Source organism: Takifugu rubripes, chromosome 3, assembly GCF_901000725.2.
Source record: "Takifugu rubripes chromosome 3, fTakRub1.2, whole genome shotgun sequence".
In the NCBI taxonomy this organism is placed as follows: Eukaryota; Metazoa; Chordata; class Actinopteri; order Tetraodontiformes; family Tetraodontidae; genus Takifugu; species Takifugu rubripes.
In genome coordinates, this window is record NC_042287.1 from 16,598,643 (window position 1) to 16,616,112 (window position 17,470).

A 17,470-nucleotide genomic window follows, 5' to 3' on the forward strand; every position below is an offset into this window, starting at 1 on the left:
TAGATCCACCGGCCCCAGTAGATCCACCGACCCCAGTAGATCCATCGGCCCCAGTAGATCCACCGACCCCAGTAGATCCATCGGCCCCAGTAGATCCACTGACCCCAGTAGATCCATCTACCCCAATAGATCCATCGGCCCCAGTAGATCCACTGACCCCAGTAGATCCATCGGCCCCAGTAGATCCATCGGCCCCAGTAGATCCATCGGCCCCGCTCCAGGGAGTTTGTTGGGGATCGTCTGTGCCTTTAACTTCAGCTGAGCTGACTTTAGCTCCTGGTTTTGTGTTTCTCTGTTCTTTCTATTTCTGTCTTTGCGTTGCTGTAGCAACCGACGTGGCCCTCGGGATCAAACCAAGGCGTCTGATATTTGGGTTTTTAAGTGCCACCAGAATGAGAGTAACCCTATTTTTTGGGTTCAGGGCAGCGATCAGCATCAGTTCAGGTATTACACGCGACACACTGTCAGATTAATTTAGCTGTAAATATTAAATGTGCCAGACCTCCTAATCCCTCCCGTGTAGTAGCAGCGTCTCCATTTAATTTATAAAATGGGCGGTTTTTGTTCCTGGTTTTAGGCCGCTGCTCTACCAAGACAATATTGTAATTACGTTAAGCTTCTTACCGACTGATACAATTATTGAGGTGAGGAGTTTATCTGACTCATGTGAAAGTGGGACCTTATGCTTTTTCAATTTAGCAAACAACACAAGTTTTACGGGAATTAAGGCGATCCCGAGGGATCTGTGGCGTCTTTATGGAGCAGCTGCTGATCTCATCACCTCTGCTGCTTCCAGAGCTAAACCCCATCAGAAGGAAAGTTCTTCAGCACAATTACTGTCTCATGCTCTTCGTTAGCAATACAACGTTAGTTGAATTCTTTCCATTTTCATCTTATGAGGGTTGAATGAGAAGGTCGAGGCTGTGATCCTGGAGAACCCCCCCTGACGCTATCACAGGCTTCACCAGTATTAGAGCGGTGTTAGAGGATGTTTCTGCTGCCCTGGGCTGGTTTTTATGGATTTACATGCATATCAGTAACTACTTTGTTAGAAAAGTAAATAATTCAGTGGAGAAAAAGTACCACAGTTGCCTCTGAATGTATGATTTTAAGAGGAATTAAAGACGAGTAATTACCGAGTTACTTCTCATTAACGCTAATCAGATTAATATTGATCCATTTGAGCTTAATGGGACTTCTGATCACCGAGGGGTGAGACCGGTTCTGCTGCCGAACGCCGGCTCCACGGGTCCACGCCAGATGTTCCTTTGCTCCACGTGAAGGTCAAAGCTGGAGTGTTGTGTGCTACTGATGGAGGGCAGATGTTGGCAGGGTTATCTGCTCCATATGGCCTCGCTCGTCTGAAGGCCTTTTCACAGCACAGCTCATGTAAACACGCTTTCCAATGCTGTTCTGGCTTTTTCCCGGCCTGTAAAACATGTCCTAAATCCAATCACCTAGTCCTCTAAAGGGGATGATGTTGATGAATGGGGCTGCGTAGTGGTTGTAGTGACCCATAAGCCCCTACTGAGATTACAGGCAGGCGACCAGCCGGACCGCTCAGGGGCACCAGGAAACAGCCAGAGCTTAAAGAGGGATTGTTTAGACAGACAATGGTGTCTACCTGCTTTTAATCCCCGCTCGAAAAGAGAACAGCGGATTGGCAGAGTTTAATAAATGAAAGTGCTCCTATAATCGGGATTTGTCAAAGTGCCCCTTTGTGTTAATCGGACATTTTTTACAGCATGGTTTCTGACATCTGCCGCAGCAGGTGGCAGTGACCCGTCCTCCGCCCCGGTGCATGTGGCGTTTCTGACCGGGCCTCACACGGAGATGTGCACTCGCCTGCTCAGGGCGTGCCGGGTAAATCTGCAAACAAATCAAGTGTGAAGACCTTTCTGGGTTGACTAAACTGCTGTGTGATATTGTGTGATACCAACCACGACAGTTGCCGTTTGGTGTCACACTGAAAGTGATGGAGAGTGAGCAGAAAACACGGCGCAGGACGCCCCCTGGTGGTCGGGAGTGGCGTTGAAATGACGCGCAAACTTATCTCAATTCTTTGTCTCCCAAAGTTTTCAGCTGCTGCGGAGATGACACATCTGTGAGTGAGTAGGAATACCCCGAAATAGGAAGGATCGAAAGATTGCATAAAATCTTAGCTTTATCTCCCGTCTGCCTCCTCCTGTCTTATTGCATTTGAGCTGTAATTTTTCCTTTTCTTCCATAAGTGGTGAGTCCATCCGAAAGAGTAGAGTGCTGCTACATGATAATAGCCTCCTCCGCTCTGCAGACAGGATGGTTGAACCAGGTTGTGTAATTAATTCATTGCTCAAATAGAAATCTGCATTTAAATAATTACAGTTCAGCGTATTAAAATCATTTTAAAATCAAGGATTACAAGAGTAAATCCAGAAGGGCCAGATGTGAGCACGGGAGGGGCCCCCGCTGAATTCTGGGAGCAGATTAAGGAGAAAATCCCACAAGCGCACGCTGTCTTTTCTCTGCAGCTTAGAGGCAACATGCTGTAATCCAGCGATTAGCTGATATAATCACCTGTAAATACACCTTGGTCCGTGATGGCGGGCTTCAGAAGCACCACTCACATCTGGACTGGAAGCAGATGTTCGGACCAGAGAGACAGCTGGACCTGATCTGTGTTTCTGAGTGGAGAAGCTGCCAGTAACCCAAACGATTCCACCAGAGGTCAGTTGGTCGGAGTCCATTACATCGTTAGCATAATGACTCATGCCGACCCCACAACTCAAGTATGTTAAAAATAACTAAACTTTTGTCACGACCCGTCTGATCTCTGCCCCCCCCAGATGTTCTCCCACCGGCTGTTGGCTGACATCAGCGCACATTTTAATGTCCACCCAGCCCCCAAATGGGTCCATTAAGGTGGATTAAAACTTTTAAAACACAGGCTGTGACACATTTAGGTGCTTTTTTACGTTTTATTTTGTAAGACACTGTAAAGTCATTCCTGATGGAGGAAAACATGATTTTGGTTTGTGGCAAATTCAAATTATTAAGACTACATCCACAAAATGAGAAAAAAAAATTACAAATCGTAGGCAAACAATATAAACAATATCTTATATAAAATATAGCAAGCATAATAAATATTACAAATAAACAAAGAACTAAAAGTAAACAAACTATTTGGTTTGGGGCAAAGTTTGGAATAAAGTTTCCGCTGATCTGAACACTGAAAAAAATGGATTCTTGCGTTTGTCACCTGGAAAAACAAGCAAACCCAGAGTGGCTCCTCATCCTCATCTTCATCCTCATCAGAGCACCTCAACTTTTCATGTTTTGTGTCTTGAAAAAACACCAAGAATGTAAGCCAACGTGCCGTTTCTGACAGTGTTCAGACATGATCTCATGCTCTTTGGTTGGTGGAAACTCAAACTCAAACGGTGCAGAAGATTCCTCAAAGCTTCCTCAGTGACTTCTCTTTTTTAGCAAATCACCTCATCTTGTTAGTTCCTCATAACCAAGCGGCGTCAGTTCCAGAATAGTAAGAAAAGGGAGGACTGATGGTCTGTGACGTCTGCTGTGGAGCTTTGGCGAGTCGCTGGGAATCTGTCGCTGCGTTGACAGGAGCTGGGAATCTGTTTTGGTTCAGTCGGGAATCGGGGACACACATTCACATCTGCACAACAACAAATCCGTGGTGAGACTTTAATTTCACTCAGTGTTTCTTCTATACATCGACGACTGTGCAATTTCATCTTTTTTTTTTCTTTTTGTTGAAGCAAACCAGGAGTAGCACAGATATGGGCTGGTCGCCCCCCTCCTGCATCACTTAACGTCCGTCTTTTTAACTCGGGATCGCTCCCGATTCAAAGGTCCCAACCTTCATGATGCTACTTCTGTCGCAAAGTGCAAGCAGTTAATGAGTCTCTCTGCTTCTCCCTCCACTCCAAAGGAACTCTGGAGACCAATGCAAAATGTCCCAACGCAAACGAGGATTGGATCAGAGTCCAGAAACAGGAAGAGAGAGGCAGCAACGCAGAGAGAGGGAGAGAGAGAGGGAGAGAGAGAGAGAGAGAGAGGGAGAGAGAGAGGGAGAGAGGGAGAGAGAGAGAGAGAGAGAGAGAGAGTGCATCTGTGTCTCAAGAACTTCGGTCCACTGAAGCCAAACAAGTGTTGATCCTTACTGGTTCCACTGGTCGAGTGGTTATACCTCCCTGCAAGAAGGCAGAAAGAGTTTCACACAGCTGCCTTCAAAAAGAGAAAAGACTAAATAATAATAACATAATAATAATTGCTGACAAACAGTCGTGGATCCAGATTCTGCAACGATCCCTTCAAAATACGTGTATCCAACATTTTACAACCAGTATTTTCTTGCATATTCGGCTAAACGGAAAGGCACAATCTGTGTCAGACAACAGTATTTTCCTGTTTCCCTTATTTGATATCAACACTGTCTCGCTGTAACCTGGACACTTTTCTCTTGGCAGGATTTTGGACCCAGAATGTTCCCGACCCTGGTTGTTCTTCAGCACCGAGACTTCTAACTGTAAGAGTGGCTTTAGTAATCGCACACGCCAGCCGTTGTCTGTTCTTGGATCAGAACTTTGCCGTCTGTGCTTTGCTTCTGGAATTTTTCTGATCCCAGCTAAGGGAACGTCAGGTCCAAAGATGCTGAGCAGAGACACCCTGAGAGTGACGAGACGTTTGCTGCTGAGCATCAATTTAGAGTTAATGATACCAGGCTAAAGCTCTCAATGGGAAGCGTCTTCTGAACTAAGACAGGACCACAATCCCTCACTCCGTTGTGCACCTTCACCTCATCTTTGTGTGTAACTGTGCTGTCGCTGCTTCAGCGTTCCTCCTCTAAACTGTGGGAAGTGTGACTCTGCTTCTGTGGGGAACTTACGATGCAGTGAGCGTGGAGTTGAGGACGAGAGTGGTGCGTATCCTGTACAGCTGAGCCACCGTTAGCTTCTTGTGCTGCTGCGCCGGCGACTTCCTGTTTTTGGGTGAAACTTCCCCCGAGCTGCCGCCACCAGATGTGGACTTGTTCCTCACGCCCACGCCAGCAGGCAGAGCCGTTTCCCCATCCGAGCAGCTGTTCTGCGACTGATCGGAAGGCGAGGAGCGCCCAGCGTCCCCCCCGTCCTCCGCGGTGCAGGTCGGCTCAGCCGTCTCGCTGCCGTTGGAGCAGTCACCTAAATGGTCGATGTCACTGGTAAACAACTCCAGGCAGCTTTGGCCCAGTTCTGACAAGCTCCTGCTGTGAGCCAGCGTGCTGTCGGGGTCCCTGGAGCGTGACTCGGCCTGCGCTTCAGGGTCGAGCGAACGCGTGTGCGATGCAGCGTTTTTCCCGTGAAAGTGCTGCAGCAGGTTGTCCTCCGAGCGAGACAGATGGAGGTGCGGCTGAACACGGGGCCACCGCCGAGGTTTAGAGGACTGGACCACCGATTGCTGGGAGCCTAGTGACGTGGAGTCCTCCTCTTCCTCCTCCTCTTCCTCTACCCTCGTGGCCTGCTGCAGTTCATCCTCCTCCTCCTCCTCCTCTTCTCCTTCACTCTGGTCCGGCTGTGGTTGAAGCTCTCTCAGGAGCGACTCTGGCGAGAGAGTCCCATAGGCGCTGTCCATGGAGAGGGAGCGGCACTGGGGGTCCAGCTCTTCTGGGTCAGGTCCTGGCTCAGAGTAAAGTCTGCGGGGACTTGAAGTGGCCCGAGTCTGAGGGACTTCAGCCAGGTCTTTATCTGTGATTCCCTCTAGATTCTTGTTGGCAGAAGGATCTCCGTGTTCTCCGGGCTCGTCAATGTCCATCACCGACAGCGTCTCGGTGGAACCATCTGATTGGCTGGGAACAGAGTTTTGGTTGGTTGGAGCTCAAATGCACATTCAGATCATCTGGAGCTGCATTTTTAGCAGAAATGCACTCATTCACAGCCTGGAAGGAACGCGGTTGTACCTCGAGTTCTGCTGGTCTTTGTGCCTCAGACATGGAGAACTTGTTGTGGAGTTACTGCTCTCCTCCTCCTCTTCCTCCTCCTCTTCTTGCTTTGTGCATCTCTTCAACTTGTTCTGCCATTCAAAAACGTGCCGTCTCTGAATACTGCCTGGGAATTTGTGAATAAATGAAGCTTGAAGCGAAATTCCAACCTGTACGTTGGAGATTGCATCGACCCAGCTTCGCCCCTGGGTGGCGCTGTTGGCCTGGAAAGTGTAGGCTGCCACTGCATTCTTAAACTCGTTGAGGTAGATGAGGATGAAGGAGCCTGCAGGGGGGAGAGAACAAAACCCAGAGGTGATTAGAAGACGGCTACCTGGCTGGATTTTTAAAAAGCACTTTATTATTTCTCCGTTTCCTTCGAAGGCCTCGGTACTCGCCTGGATCTTTGAGCTCCTTGCAGACGATGTTGTGGACAAGGAGAGGCTGCCGGATGATTTTCACTTTCTCCACTTTCTTCACCGGTTTGGTGATCAGCAGCAGATCGGTAAACAGGACACAGTAGACGTCCATCTGAGGACAAACGCGTTTCATAAGTCGCCGTCACAGGAAATGATGCGCGGAGCGGTTGGTGGGGCCACGGAATGGACCTTTACCCGACTGTCTTTGCCTTCCTTCATCCTCAGAGCCCCCTCCAGGTGCAGCTGTCGGATTTCCTCCGGAGAGGTTCCTCTCATGGGAGCCATCAGGTCGAAGTGGTTGTACTCTTTAAGGATCTGAAGAGGAGGCCGCAAAAGTGAGTCGGTGTCTGACGGCGCGTTCATTTGAATAAAGAGCTCTCGATTGACCTTTTCTACTTCTTCACTGCTGCCCTCGACGGCTTCATAGGAGTCGATGCGAGCGGAGATGGTGGCGAGTTTCTGTTTTTCCTGACGCAGGCGCATCTGAGAGTCCACGCTGTTGATGAAGCCCTCCACTACTGCCACCTGGTGGAGGAAGAACAAACGTCACTTGTCTAAACACATGGCAGAACATGTTCCAACACGTTTTAGTAACTTCTGATGAAGCTCTGATAAATACCAATCTAGCATTAAAATGCTCACCATGCTGTTGAGGACGTCACGGGTCGCCGGCTCGTCCGTCTTCTTCAGGATGCTCTTCAGCAGGAGCGGATACTTGGTGAGCCTCTGGTGAGGCTTCGCCACCATGTCGGCCAGCTTCAGCCGATTACACTGCTTGTGCGTCTCTCCCCACTGAAAGGAACCAGAACAAAGACGGGAAACGGATCATGTAACAAACTGGAAATGCAAAAATGAGCAAGTCCTCCGGGTGCAGGGTGGGGCCGTCAACAAATGTACGAAGCCCGTTTAAAAGCCAGCGGAGTTTCCAATAGCGCTGCACAAGAAAACTCATTTCACAAATACAACAGGAAAAACACCTAAAATAACTATTGGATCACCAAAAGGTTGTGTAGGACTGACCGTGACGTAGGTCCTGAAGAGCTCATTGTCCCTGAGCAGCGTGCGCATGTATTCCATGCAGCCCTCCTCCTCCATGCAGTAACGGATGTATGGCTGGAACCTGGAGCCAAACTGGACACGCAAGAAAGGCGTCAGAGGTATTAAACACGCAGGAAAGCCACGGGCGCAGTCAAAAACAACATTGTTAAACAGGAAGATCTGTTCTACTACTCTGACTGACCGTCATGAAGCCGTGGTGCAGGTGGGTGGGGTCGAGGAGTGCACGCGCCTGCCTGGCCTTCTCCAGGACCGGCAGCATCACCTGGTTCCACAGGGCCCTGTGAAGGCAGACGATCTCCTGGATGTTGCTGAACAGCCTGGACGGCTCCACGTCCCCCAGCAGGCCGCTCTCCTGCAGGTTCAGCAGCCCACACAGGAAGAGCTGCACGTCCACCCAAACGGAAACACAGACGTTTGACTACAACCGCTCAGGAGCTCAACACGCATGTTCAGCTGTTGATGTGCAGATTGAGCTGTTTGCACGTACATCAGTGATGACTCGCAGTTTCTTTATGTATGTGGCTTCAGTGTGCAGAAGCTCCCATATCGCCTCCTGCTGGTGGAACTGTCTCCTGGTCAGAGTCTGCACGAGGAGCAGGTGGGAAATCAGGACAGATCTTGGGAATGTTTTAAAATGAGCAACGACAGTCGTCCACGCAGAGCAACCAGACCAAACGCAATCAATATGACAGATTTTATGGGAGGATACATACATTTACTCACTGATTTGAGCTATTAATGTGTATTCAGTAACTTCATCATCCCACATATTACTGGGATACCTGTAAGAACTTTGGCCTAACCTTTACTGAGGGAGCAGTGGTATCTCAATGTTCTGGTTAGTCACGTATTTGTTATCAGCTGAAACGGAGCAGCCTCAGATGGCTCTCGTGATTTACACAAGCATGTAAAGGCTGTGTATTGTTCTGGGAAGTAGCATTCAGGGCATCTATATGGGAGATAAAGGATGAGGAAGTCCATCCAACAAGCAACTCCTGCCTTTTTAATCACGTGAAGTCGGTGTTGCATAAGGGAGGTTTGTGCTTTAATCACGTCCTCCTCGCTGTGTTCGTACCTGCGGATCGTCCAGAAGCATCTGCCAACTGTCCTCCATGGCCAGGTTGGTCTCCTCCTCCTCCCCCTCCTCCCAGGAGTCCTGGTGGAAGGACAGCTGCTGGGGCACTTTGGGCAGACCAAACATTGAGTAGGAGTGGAGTTTACTCTGCAGCTGCTCCAAACGGTCCAACTCCTGACAAAGAAAGCAGGGAAACAAAGAGATTAATGCCGTCGCTGCTGCGTCAATTTATTGATGCGTTCACACTGTAAGTGGGGCCGAGTCGATGCATTAGCATAATTCCTGTCCTCACTGGCGCCTCGAGTCTTGAATCCAACAGTAGCTGCTATTCAGCTCATTGTTCAGCCTCTCGGGCCTGATGTAGTTATGAAAATCAGCTCTGTGCATAGAGACCACTTTAACAATAGAGTGGAGGGGGTGGGGAGGGAGCACCAGCATAGGGGGGGAGAAGGGCTACTGGTTCGTGGCTCATGAAGTGTCCCGACTGTGGCTTTACCTTCAACAGCTCTGACAAATTGTACAAATGTGATCAGCAACTGGCAGATTCAAAGAGCTGTGACAGGAGGGTTTGCCAGTGGGTCATCGCCACAATATGGAGGGTCTGGGTCCAGGTCCTGGTGGAGGAGCTCTGGCCCTCGGGAGGTTAAGGGGGACAGTCTGGATGAATAGAGGTGAGGGCTATAGTGACAGATGACTGACAGATACTGTCTCCATCTGACATCTGCTTCTTTGCAGGATGTGACCTCAGGATGGAATTTGGTTTTAAAGAAATCATTATGCTCCCATTTATGTGCAGGTCTGACATTTCTGTCAAATTTCTGGGAACAAAATTTATTGTTTCCATCCGTCTGCAGAATTGATGTGAAGCTAAAAGCTAAATTAGCACTGACAGAGTTGTTTAATGAATCGCTTAAAGATGTTATTCCAGCACTCCGCGTTACCTTGTTAGGGTTCCTGCAGCCTCGAGCAAATTAGATTTAAAGGTTTTTAAAACGGATCAGATTCATGACCACAGCTGCTTCGGACAACCTCTCCAGAGCGCACGAGACCTCAATCATTAACGCTACGCAAAGTTTCCCCGATTTCCTGGATTTATTCTCCCATTTAAACCAAGAGTGGAGATTGTTTTTATAATTATGCAAAACAATTTAAATAGTCTTCAATCAGTTCGGGGCTTTTGAAACGAAGGTGGGAAGAACAGAATGAAACTTTCCATCTATTGAAAACAAGTGAGCCAACAAGTCACTTAAAGGGAAATTACCTCACCGGGTCTTGGGGAGGGAAATGACCTGCTGACCCCCTCGTGCTGCTGCCAGCTACCGATTCTCTTTCTCTTGAATCATCTACGCTGTGACCAACAGCTTTAAAGCAACGCTCATGTGATCAGGGTTACCTTGCCAAAGGGTCCCGCTCCAGCGTTGGAGCTGAAGAAGCCACTGAAGCGGCTGGCAGCCCGGTTCTTCCAGCTCTCTGACCCAACCCCAACACTGGGCAAGGAGCCACTGATCTGCCCCAGAGCATCCGGGGTGGGAATATTGGCCTCCCCCAGGAACTCTGTAATGTTCTTCCTCCGTCGTGCCTGACCCTGAACAACAGAACGACAAACTTGGTGAAAAAGTCTGGGGAAAACATCTTAAAAGTTTCATGTCCTTCTGATGGAAAATGTCTTATTTTGGGAGAAGGGGGGGGGGGGGGGGGGGGGGGGGGTACATCATTATATAACTAATCATATCTTAAACATTGTTTCATCTGTCAGTCTAAAATTGTGTGTAAAAATTAAACATTTGCACCCAAAACACTTGAGTAAATGCACTCATTTACATTAAATTGCCCCAGTGACCAAGAACTGAAAATGAAAACTAAAGAATGACCATCCTGGAAAAAACCACTTACATTTCCAGTTCTGGAACGAAGAGACAATGAAGCAAAGAGAGAAATACGCAAAGTAAGGACAAACAGGAAGTTGGAGGGGAATTCTGTGTGAGGGTGACATCACTAACGATGAGAGACAAACAGGAGAGGGAAGGAGCGCCGCTTCCTTCGTTACATCACTCGGAGCAGGAGGGAACGCGGTCCGAGGAACACCGGGCCACTCTGGCCATTGTTCCCCCTCCATTGTCCCCCTGCCGGCGTTCCCTCCTGCAGGCTGTGACCACTTTATGAGCGGCCAGCAGAGCAAACAAGGAAACACTTGTTTTTGTTGTTAGCAGCGAGGAATCTCACCCCCAACCTTCAAACACGGAGATGCTGAACCCACATTCCCGGACCGAGCCGTCATTCCTCGTCAGCCACGTACCCCCCCCAGAGAGGCAAAACAGGACAGAAAGCAGTTCCTCAACGCTGCACGCAGCCGAAACATCCCAGAAACCCTCGGAACAGGTTAAATGTGACCATGATGTTCCGTGGAATGATGTCGGCCTCCCTGATCCCACATGGGAATCTGTGCAGTGGCCCTTTCACCCCATCACCACTGCCCCCCCGACTGTCACCAGCACCAAGTTCTCACTGTTGCTGAACCTTTTTGAGATCATGAAATAAAAGAGAAAACATGTTTCCGGTGTCTTGAAGGTTCCAAAACGGAACGTTTTCCTCCTAAAAACCCACAAACATGTAAAATCAGGTGGGAGAAAAGCAAAGTGGTTTGAGGGCCCAGACGAGCTGCAGGAAGGGGCCGATAAAGGCTTATCAGAGGGTTCTGAGTGGCTCTGCGCCCTGCATGTGTAACACCATGAAACATAAATATTTTGACTGCTCGGCGTAATTGTTCTGGGTTGCACAGCCATTTTAGGAAGAACATCCCGGGTTCTTTGTGAAAGCACTTAACTGGAGTAAAGGCCTGAAAGGGGGTTACGTAACAACAGTAAATCTGAGTGTGGGGGGTCCTGCTCACTATCAAACAATTCAGCCCTTTTCTGGCTGTATTGATCACCAGAGGGGAGAAACTTCCACGCAAATACACATTCCGGAGCTGTGGGGCCACATTTAGTGTTGGAGCCTCGGAGAAGAGACCCGCGTTAAACCGATCGGTCGAGTTTAGACGAGGTCAGAGAGCCGCCGCGCACGGAGGCAGGCACGTTTCGGCTTATCCCGTCTACACCAGCAACAGAGCCGAGAAAACAGATATTTCATAAACTGTTCTGGGCTTCACAGCGTCCTTGAGAACTTCAAACTGGAATCAACAAGTTTTTGAGCCTCACCACCAACTCACACCGGAGCCAAAATGGGACATTCGCCTCCAGAATGTGATGAAGCCATAGATCAGCAGAAAGGCTCCAGCAGAAGAAGCTGATGTACAGTTAAACGACAGGTTCATGCAGCAGCAGCAGCGGCGGCGGCGGCGGCGGCGCTCACCATCGAAGCCACGGGCATGTCAAAGCTAACAAAAACCATCCTAATCCTTGACTGGCGTTCATGGACTGCAGCTCATCCTGGAGCCTTCTTCTTCCACCGCGTAGAGAACTCATCAGCCAGGGACTCTAGCTCATGACCTCCCCCACCCAGGTACTCGTGTTCAACTTCCCCGGGCTCTGGGCAGCGTCCCGTTCCCGCCGGAGGGGTCCAGGTGTCTGGCTGGCGTGGCGTCTGCGTCCGACAGAAGCTCCGCTTTGAAGCTGGATGTGTCCAGTGGCTGCATGTCACGCACACACTGGGCTGAAGTCATAGCAACCAGGAGGATCCTGCCTCTTTGTGCGGGGCAGGAAAGAAGAGGCGGAGTCTGGGCAAGAAAAAACGTGACTGATGGGAATGTTTGGAGGCGGAGCCTGGGTGACAGCTGAGCGGGAGTCCCTGCTGCAGACTGAAGCCACATCCTGGTCCCGAGAGTCAGTTCAGAGGTGGAGCTAGCTGCTAAACACACTTAATCAGTCCTGAGAAACTTGTTTTTATTGCCCACTTCAGTTCACTGTCCTTTAGTTCCGTTTGTTTAAGGTTTAAGGTTCGTTTGGAAAGACTTGAGACCTTTTGCTCTAAACTTTTGACGACCTCGAGTAGCAAAAGAGATTAACAAAGCTGACAGTGGCGCTACTTTCAAGGTGCAGGACTAACGAAACGATTTAGGTGCCGATTTTAATTCAAGTTGGGCAGTGGCGCTCAGACTGGCAAACCTCTGGAAAGGCCAACATCATTCTCAGACATTTCTTGCTATTCTTTGTGCTATCTTCAAATCTCTGTTCACTGGAGAATTTAGAACAAAGCCTTGCTAGCTGGTCACAATAAGGAAAGAGAGCGGCTGGAAAATGAAAGGATGGAAAACCCCTCCTTCCTTTTTGCACATGTCGGCACATTTCATTTTACGAGCCTTATATAATCATTTGGCCTCTTTACACCCTGACACTGTATTTTCTTACTTTGGATCTAATTATTCTCCAGCTGTAAAAACACTTAAGTTCAAGCAGACACACACGCGGCCGTCGGCTCCCGTGTCGCCTGCTGAAGTAATCACATTTCCAGGGTTTCCCTCGTGCCTCCCCAGTAAACGTGTCAGTCAGGACAGAGAGGAACAAGAGCTCAAGCACTTTTAACCACCTTTCTATAAACTGGGGCATCTGAGTGTCTGTCTGTGTGTTAATCATGCTAACGATATCATGGCATGTGTGCCCTCCAGCTTTATCTTATCAAAGTTTGTGGTTTTAACCTTGGCTTGAAAAGAAAGAATCTATAAATGGGAAGGGATTACATTAAAATAAAGAAAAACAGCCCTAACAGCCCCGCAGCTACGGCCTTTATGATGATAATGGCTTCCTCTTCATCAGGCTGGTTGATTAATGATGGCAAAACTCTGTGACACTGACCTGACTGAAACACACACACACACACACACACACACACGTAGCACCAGGAAACGCCAGCCCCTAACACTAACCCCCCCCCAGTCAACACATTTCAAGGCCATTTCAGTCCCACCACTGCTACACAAACTGAAGATTATTTTTGTGTGTTTTTCTTTTCACGAGTTTGGTAAAGAGAGATCATGGGGACTCTTGACCAGCAGGGGGCGACACTGCCCCCGTCACACAGAGCAACAGTCACAAAAGGAAAAATAGCTCAATATTAATATTCTCTGTTCAGTCCAGTCTTTCAGGAGGAATTTTAAAATACTTCTGAAAATTTGCACAGAAATATCTTATACCAATACACATCTATCTGTATGTACTATAATGAATACGGTATATATGGTATATTGAGTTGAGCATATAGAATGTTGGCATATTCTGAAGACTACGACATTATTTAAACTTCTTAACTATCCTGATTTTCCAGGCTACTGTCTGCATGTGTAGTTACTTTTATTGCAGCTCAGCATGACACCATCACGAGAGTCTGACCCTAAACGTCTCACCTCACAGTCGGTCGTCAGGTTCAGCTCAGGAGGAGGCAGCTCCAGAATCCCCGAGTCCACATTCAGCAGGTCCCAGCTGCGCCACGATGTCAGCCGAACAAAACGAACCATTTTCAAGTCAAACTACCAGAGTCTCAAAACGATGTGTGGGAAAAAATCAGATCCCAAAATCAAATCCCAAGTCAGAAAGAGGCCATGTTTTTAAGGGAATTAGAATCCAGAGAGGAAGTTGTGAGCATCAAAGTGACTTTAGGATCCTGCTGCAGGATCAGCCACGCAAAGGTGTGTGAGTGTGTGCTCAGCACGCTACTCTGCACCTTTCAGCATCAGGGGAAGGTCCTGATCACACACACTTCTCAACATTTAGCTCCTCCCACAACACAAGGCGAATAAACAACAGGCGCGAAAATCAGGAGTCGATTCCAGTCACAGGATCAGATTTTTGATGATGAAGGTCAATAAAGTTATGCTGCCGCCTTTTCTGGAGCATGAAAATGCTTTTATTGGTAACATTCGTTTGATTTTCAACCCAGCATTCCAGAATCGTTGGAAAACGATCAAATCCACAAGCTAACAAAGCTGCAGAATAACTATAACGCATCTATGGTCTGGTTTTTTTGGAACGTAACCTCCTGGAAAACTCAATTCCATCTTTAAAAACATCACAGCTGAACATAAACTCAACCAAAACTTATCAGGCCACGATCGACCCCCCGTCTGTTTGTTGCAGCGTCTGTCTCACTCACACACACTCACGGACTAAAGAACAACCGTTTCTGAAACAAAAGCACAGAAAATCCATTGTATGAACGCAACTGCATGAATACAGTTTAAAGGCTCCTCGGCAGCTTTTCCAGTAGGATTTTACATACAGAGATTGTGGAAGGTCACAGAATAAAAACGTCTCCATGGAGCTTTTTTTAATTCTCACACCCACAAACACAGAGGTTCTCACCTCCGTTTCATCAGTATTTGTGAAACTCGCCGTCAGCACCTCGGTGAGCCGAGTATTGAGAAAAAGGGGATTAAAACGAGAAGTGACGACATGGTAAAGAACCACAAACACACCACACGAGTCCCTCCTGGTCAGCAAGTTTGCTTCAGTTTGGGGAGTTTTAGGGTCAAAAAGAGGGAAACACCTTTGTGGCCAGAGCGCCGTGGCAACCGATGGCTGTTCTATAAAACAGCTGAGTGGCACAGATGAGGCTCAAAGTACTGTACACGCATACTGGAAACCATAAAGTCCCAGACGGCTGAGTTATCTTTATAACGTCCATAAACGCTGCAGTTTCTGTTCCCAGGAAAAAGGGAAAATCAGGTCTTATCAGTTCCCAAAAACTGTTCTGATACTGTGCCGACAACAGTTTCATCATTTTATATGAAACATTATTAAATATCTTAATCATTTCTTAACAAATAGTAGTTCTAATATTTAAATGAATAATAATCACTTTAGTATTAAAAGTGAATTCATCCTAAAATTCTTTAACAGGGGATTCGGTTGATTCACAGCAGCAGTTTGGATCCTTCTGATTTGATCTTCGGCTCACCGACCTTTCAGCAGAACACGGCTGGATGGTTTTATTGTGTCGTTATCCAACCGTCATTCACCGAGTTCTGCAGATTAAAAGTGGAACTTCCCTTTGATGTGTATCAAAGGTGAGACCATGAGAAGATATTGGCAGAGCGCAGCGGGCTCACAGACGGGCAGCAGAGGTTCCCAGCAGCCATGGGGAGGCACCTTCAACCAAGCAGAGCTGAGCTCAGACCTCCCTCCTTAAATATGAATCACCTCCATCATCACCTCCAGAACCCGTCAAGGCCAACAGGCGGGAGCAAAAGGTGCAGTCAGGTGAGGCCGGATCTCAGGATCCTGGCCCAGCACCAGGCTGACTCCCCGGCAGCAGTTTACGGTGAAGGCCGAGACCCAAAGACAGGCCTCAGTGTCAGACCGTCCACGGATCAGCAGCCTCCAGGCCCGGTCGGCCTCTCAGCGGTGCCAAAACAACCCCGTCCTGTCGCTGCAGGAAGTGCTGAAGAAGCACAGACGTTTCCTGAGTGAGCTCATCCTCTTCAGCCATTCGGGGGATCGGTTGAGCCGGCAGCTGGCATGAGAGCAAAGCCACAGCTGGCCCAGCACAAATACGCCCCACAGACCCAGATAGAATTCCATGAGGTCATCTTTGCACGACAACGCGGTCCTGAGGCATCATGGGAGTGAACGAGGGAGGAGGGTGGGTCCGAATGAGACAATATTTGTGTCTGCAGGGTTCGGTGTATTTCAGGGGTGAGAGACAGTTTGAGCTGAAAGTAGAAGCGCTGTCGGGCCCAGATGTGACTCACCAAGAGATCGTCACCCTCTCGCCGTCCCAGAGATCCATGCTCCGCCTTCTCGCTGCCGGGGGTGAGGATGTAGGAGCTCTGACCAGCAGAGGGCTTCATGTTGGGCAGGCTGAGCGAGCGCAGGTCCTTCACGCCTTGTTCCACCTTCAGCTCATCACCCTGTCGCGCTAAAACCAGACAGAGAAATCCAGTTCAGACCAGCTAGAACGGGGGCGTCACATGTTTCCAGCAGGCGACCTACTCACAAAATCACCAAGTCAAAGTGATCCACCCACCACAAAAATGCAAAACATCTAATTATTTTCAAATGTATTGAGGACTCTTTGTATGTCCAATGTATGGTGACGTACCTTGCATAACCAAATGAGCCGATAGTGCAAAACACACATAATAATTAACTATTAACATTTTATTGTAATTGCCTGAGTTTACTTTAATGACTGAAGCAGCCAGGGATGCACAGTCGGGACAGTAGCACACTTCCAAATGTTCAGTCATGGTGGAACGTGTTTGGACTTTCTAATCTTCATTAGACCGGCAGATGAAAACGCACTTCAATAATGACATCGTGAATAAAGTCCACCTCCCATTCCGTGTGAAAGTGATCCGTTTTTGCCTTCTTACTTGGTCCCGCTCCCTCGTTCATTTGATGACCAGAAGCTTTAGTGATGGCTTCCAATCAGAGGTAATTGGCTGCCCTGGCTGTCAATCACGTGACGGGCTGAGATTTTCTAATGTCACGATCGACGTAATGAGCCCCCCTGAGCAAGAGTCTCTCACCTCTGGGGTCGACTCAACGCCGAGGGTCATTAGTGCAAAACACTTTTCCAAATGATCAATTATTTTAATAGTTGATTCTGATGAGAGTAAACGAGGTTGAAACAAGCGAAGGCGCAGCAGCAATTAGTCCTCATAAAGACCAACGCTGTAGGTGGTTCCGACTGGTGCCGAGACCTGCGAGTCCACGTGGCGACACCGCCAAAGCCTTCTGAGAAGCCTGCTTTGTTCCTTCGCGTTCTGCCGAGTCAGCATTCATAAAGACGGTGGATCTCACCTTTGACTTTGAGGTAATGGCCTCCGAGGGGGTACGCATCAAAGTCGAGGGACAGTGCCGTGTTGGACTGGTCCAGGAACAGGTTGATCCGGGACATGTCGATCCCGTGCCTTTCAAACACCGGACCCAGAACCTCTCTGGTAAACAAGCAACAGGAGAGTCATTCATTCATTCATTCATTCATTCATTCATTCTTGCTGCGCCTCTTCTGGCTTCCTCTCAC

At 48.5% G+C, this 17,470-nt stretch overlaps 1 protein-coding gene and 1 long non-coding RNA gene across 7 annotated transcripts in view; one reads left to right on the forward strand and one right to left on the reverse strand.

The window, feature by feature from the left end:
• Window positions 1-2,179: 2,179 nt before the first annotated feature.
• On the forward strand, window positions 2,180-3,064 carry LOC115249181 (uncharacterized). The gene is made up of 2 exons (XR_003887891.1): window positions 2,180-2,706; window positions 2,826-3,064. It is a non-coding gene; the product is annotated as an uncharacterized lncRNA (long non-coding RNA).
• Window positions 3,065-3,283: 219 nt separating this feature from the next.
• The window catches only part of plekhg5b (pleckstrin homology domain containing, family G (with RhoGef domain) member 5b), a 42,500-nt gene continuing 28,313 nt past the window's right edge, over window positions 3,284-17,470 (reverse strand). For 4 of the 6 annotated variants that reach the window (XM_011602813.2, XM_029833926.1, XM_011602814.2 and 1 more), the window contains 15 exons: window positions 17,248-17,384; window positions 16,194-16,360; window positions 9,906-10,097; window positions 8,513-8,686; window positions 7,925-8,020; window positions 7,619-7,819; window positions 7,399-7,509; window positions 7,021-7,170; window positions 6,766-6,903; window positions 6,574-6,693; window positions 6,358-6,490; window positions 6,130-6,245; window positions 5,939-6,051; window positions 4,892-5,827; window positions 4,057-4,196 (listed from right to left, as the gene is read on the reverse strand). In XM_011602813.2, the coding sequence (XP_011601115.1) occupies window positions 4,187-4,196; window positions 4,892-5,827; window positions 5,939-6,051; window positions 6,130-6,245; window positions 6,358-6,490; window positions 6,574-6,693; window positions 6,766-6,903; window positions 7,021-7,170; window positions 7,399-7,509; window positions 7,619-7,819; window positions 7,925-8,020; window positions 8,513-8,686; window positions 9,906-10,097; window positions 16,194-16,360; window positions 17,248-17,384 (2,794 nt within the window). In that variant the 3' untranslated portion in view covers window positions 4,057-4,186. Of the gene's footprint in view, window positions 4,197-4,887; window positions 5,828-5,938; window positions 6,052-6,129; window positions 6,246-6,357; window positions 6,491-6,573; window positions 6,694-6,765; window positions 6,904-7,020; window positions 7,171-7,398; window positions 7,510-7,618; window positions 7,820-7,924; window positions 8,021-8,512; window positions 8,687-9,905; window positions 10,098-16,193; window positions 16,361-17,247; window positions 17,385-17,470 lie in introns of those variants that run through there. The other 2 variants (XR_003887887.1, XM_029833925.1) reach the window with 2 other exon arrangements.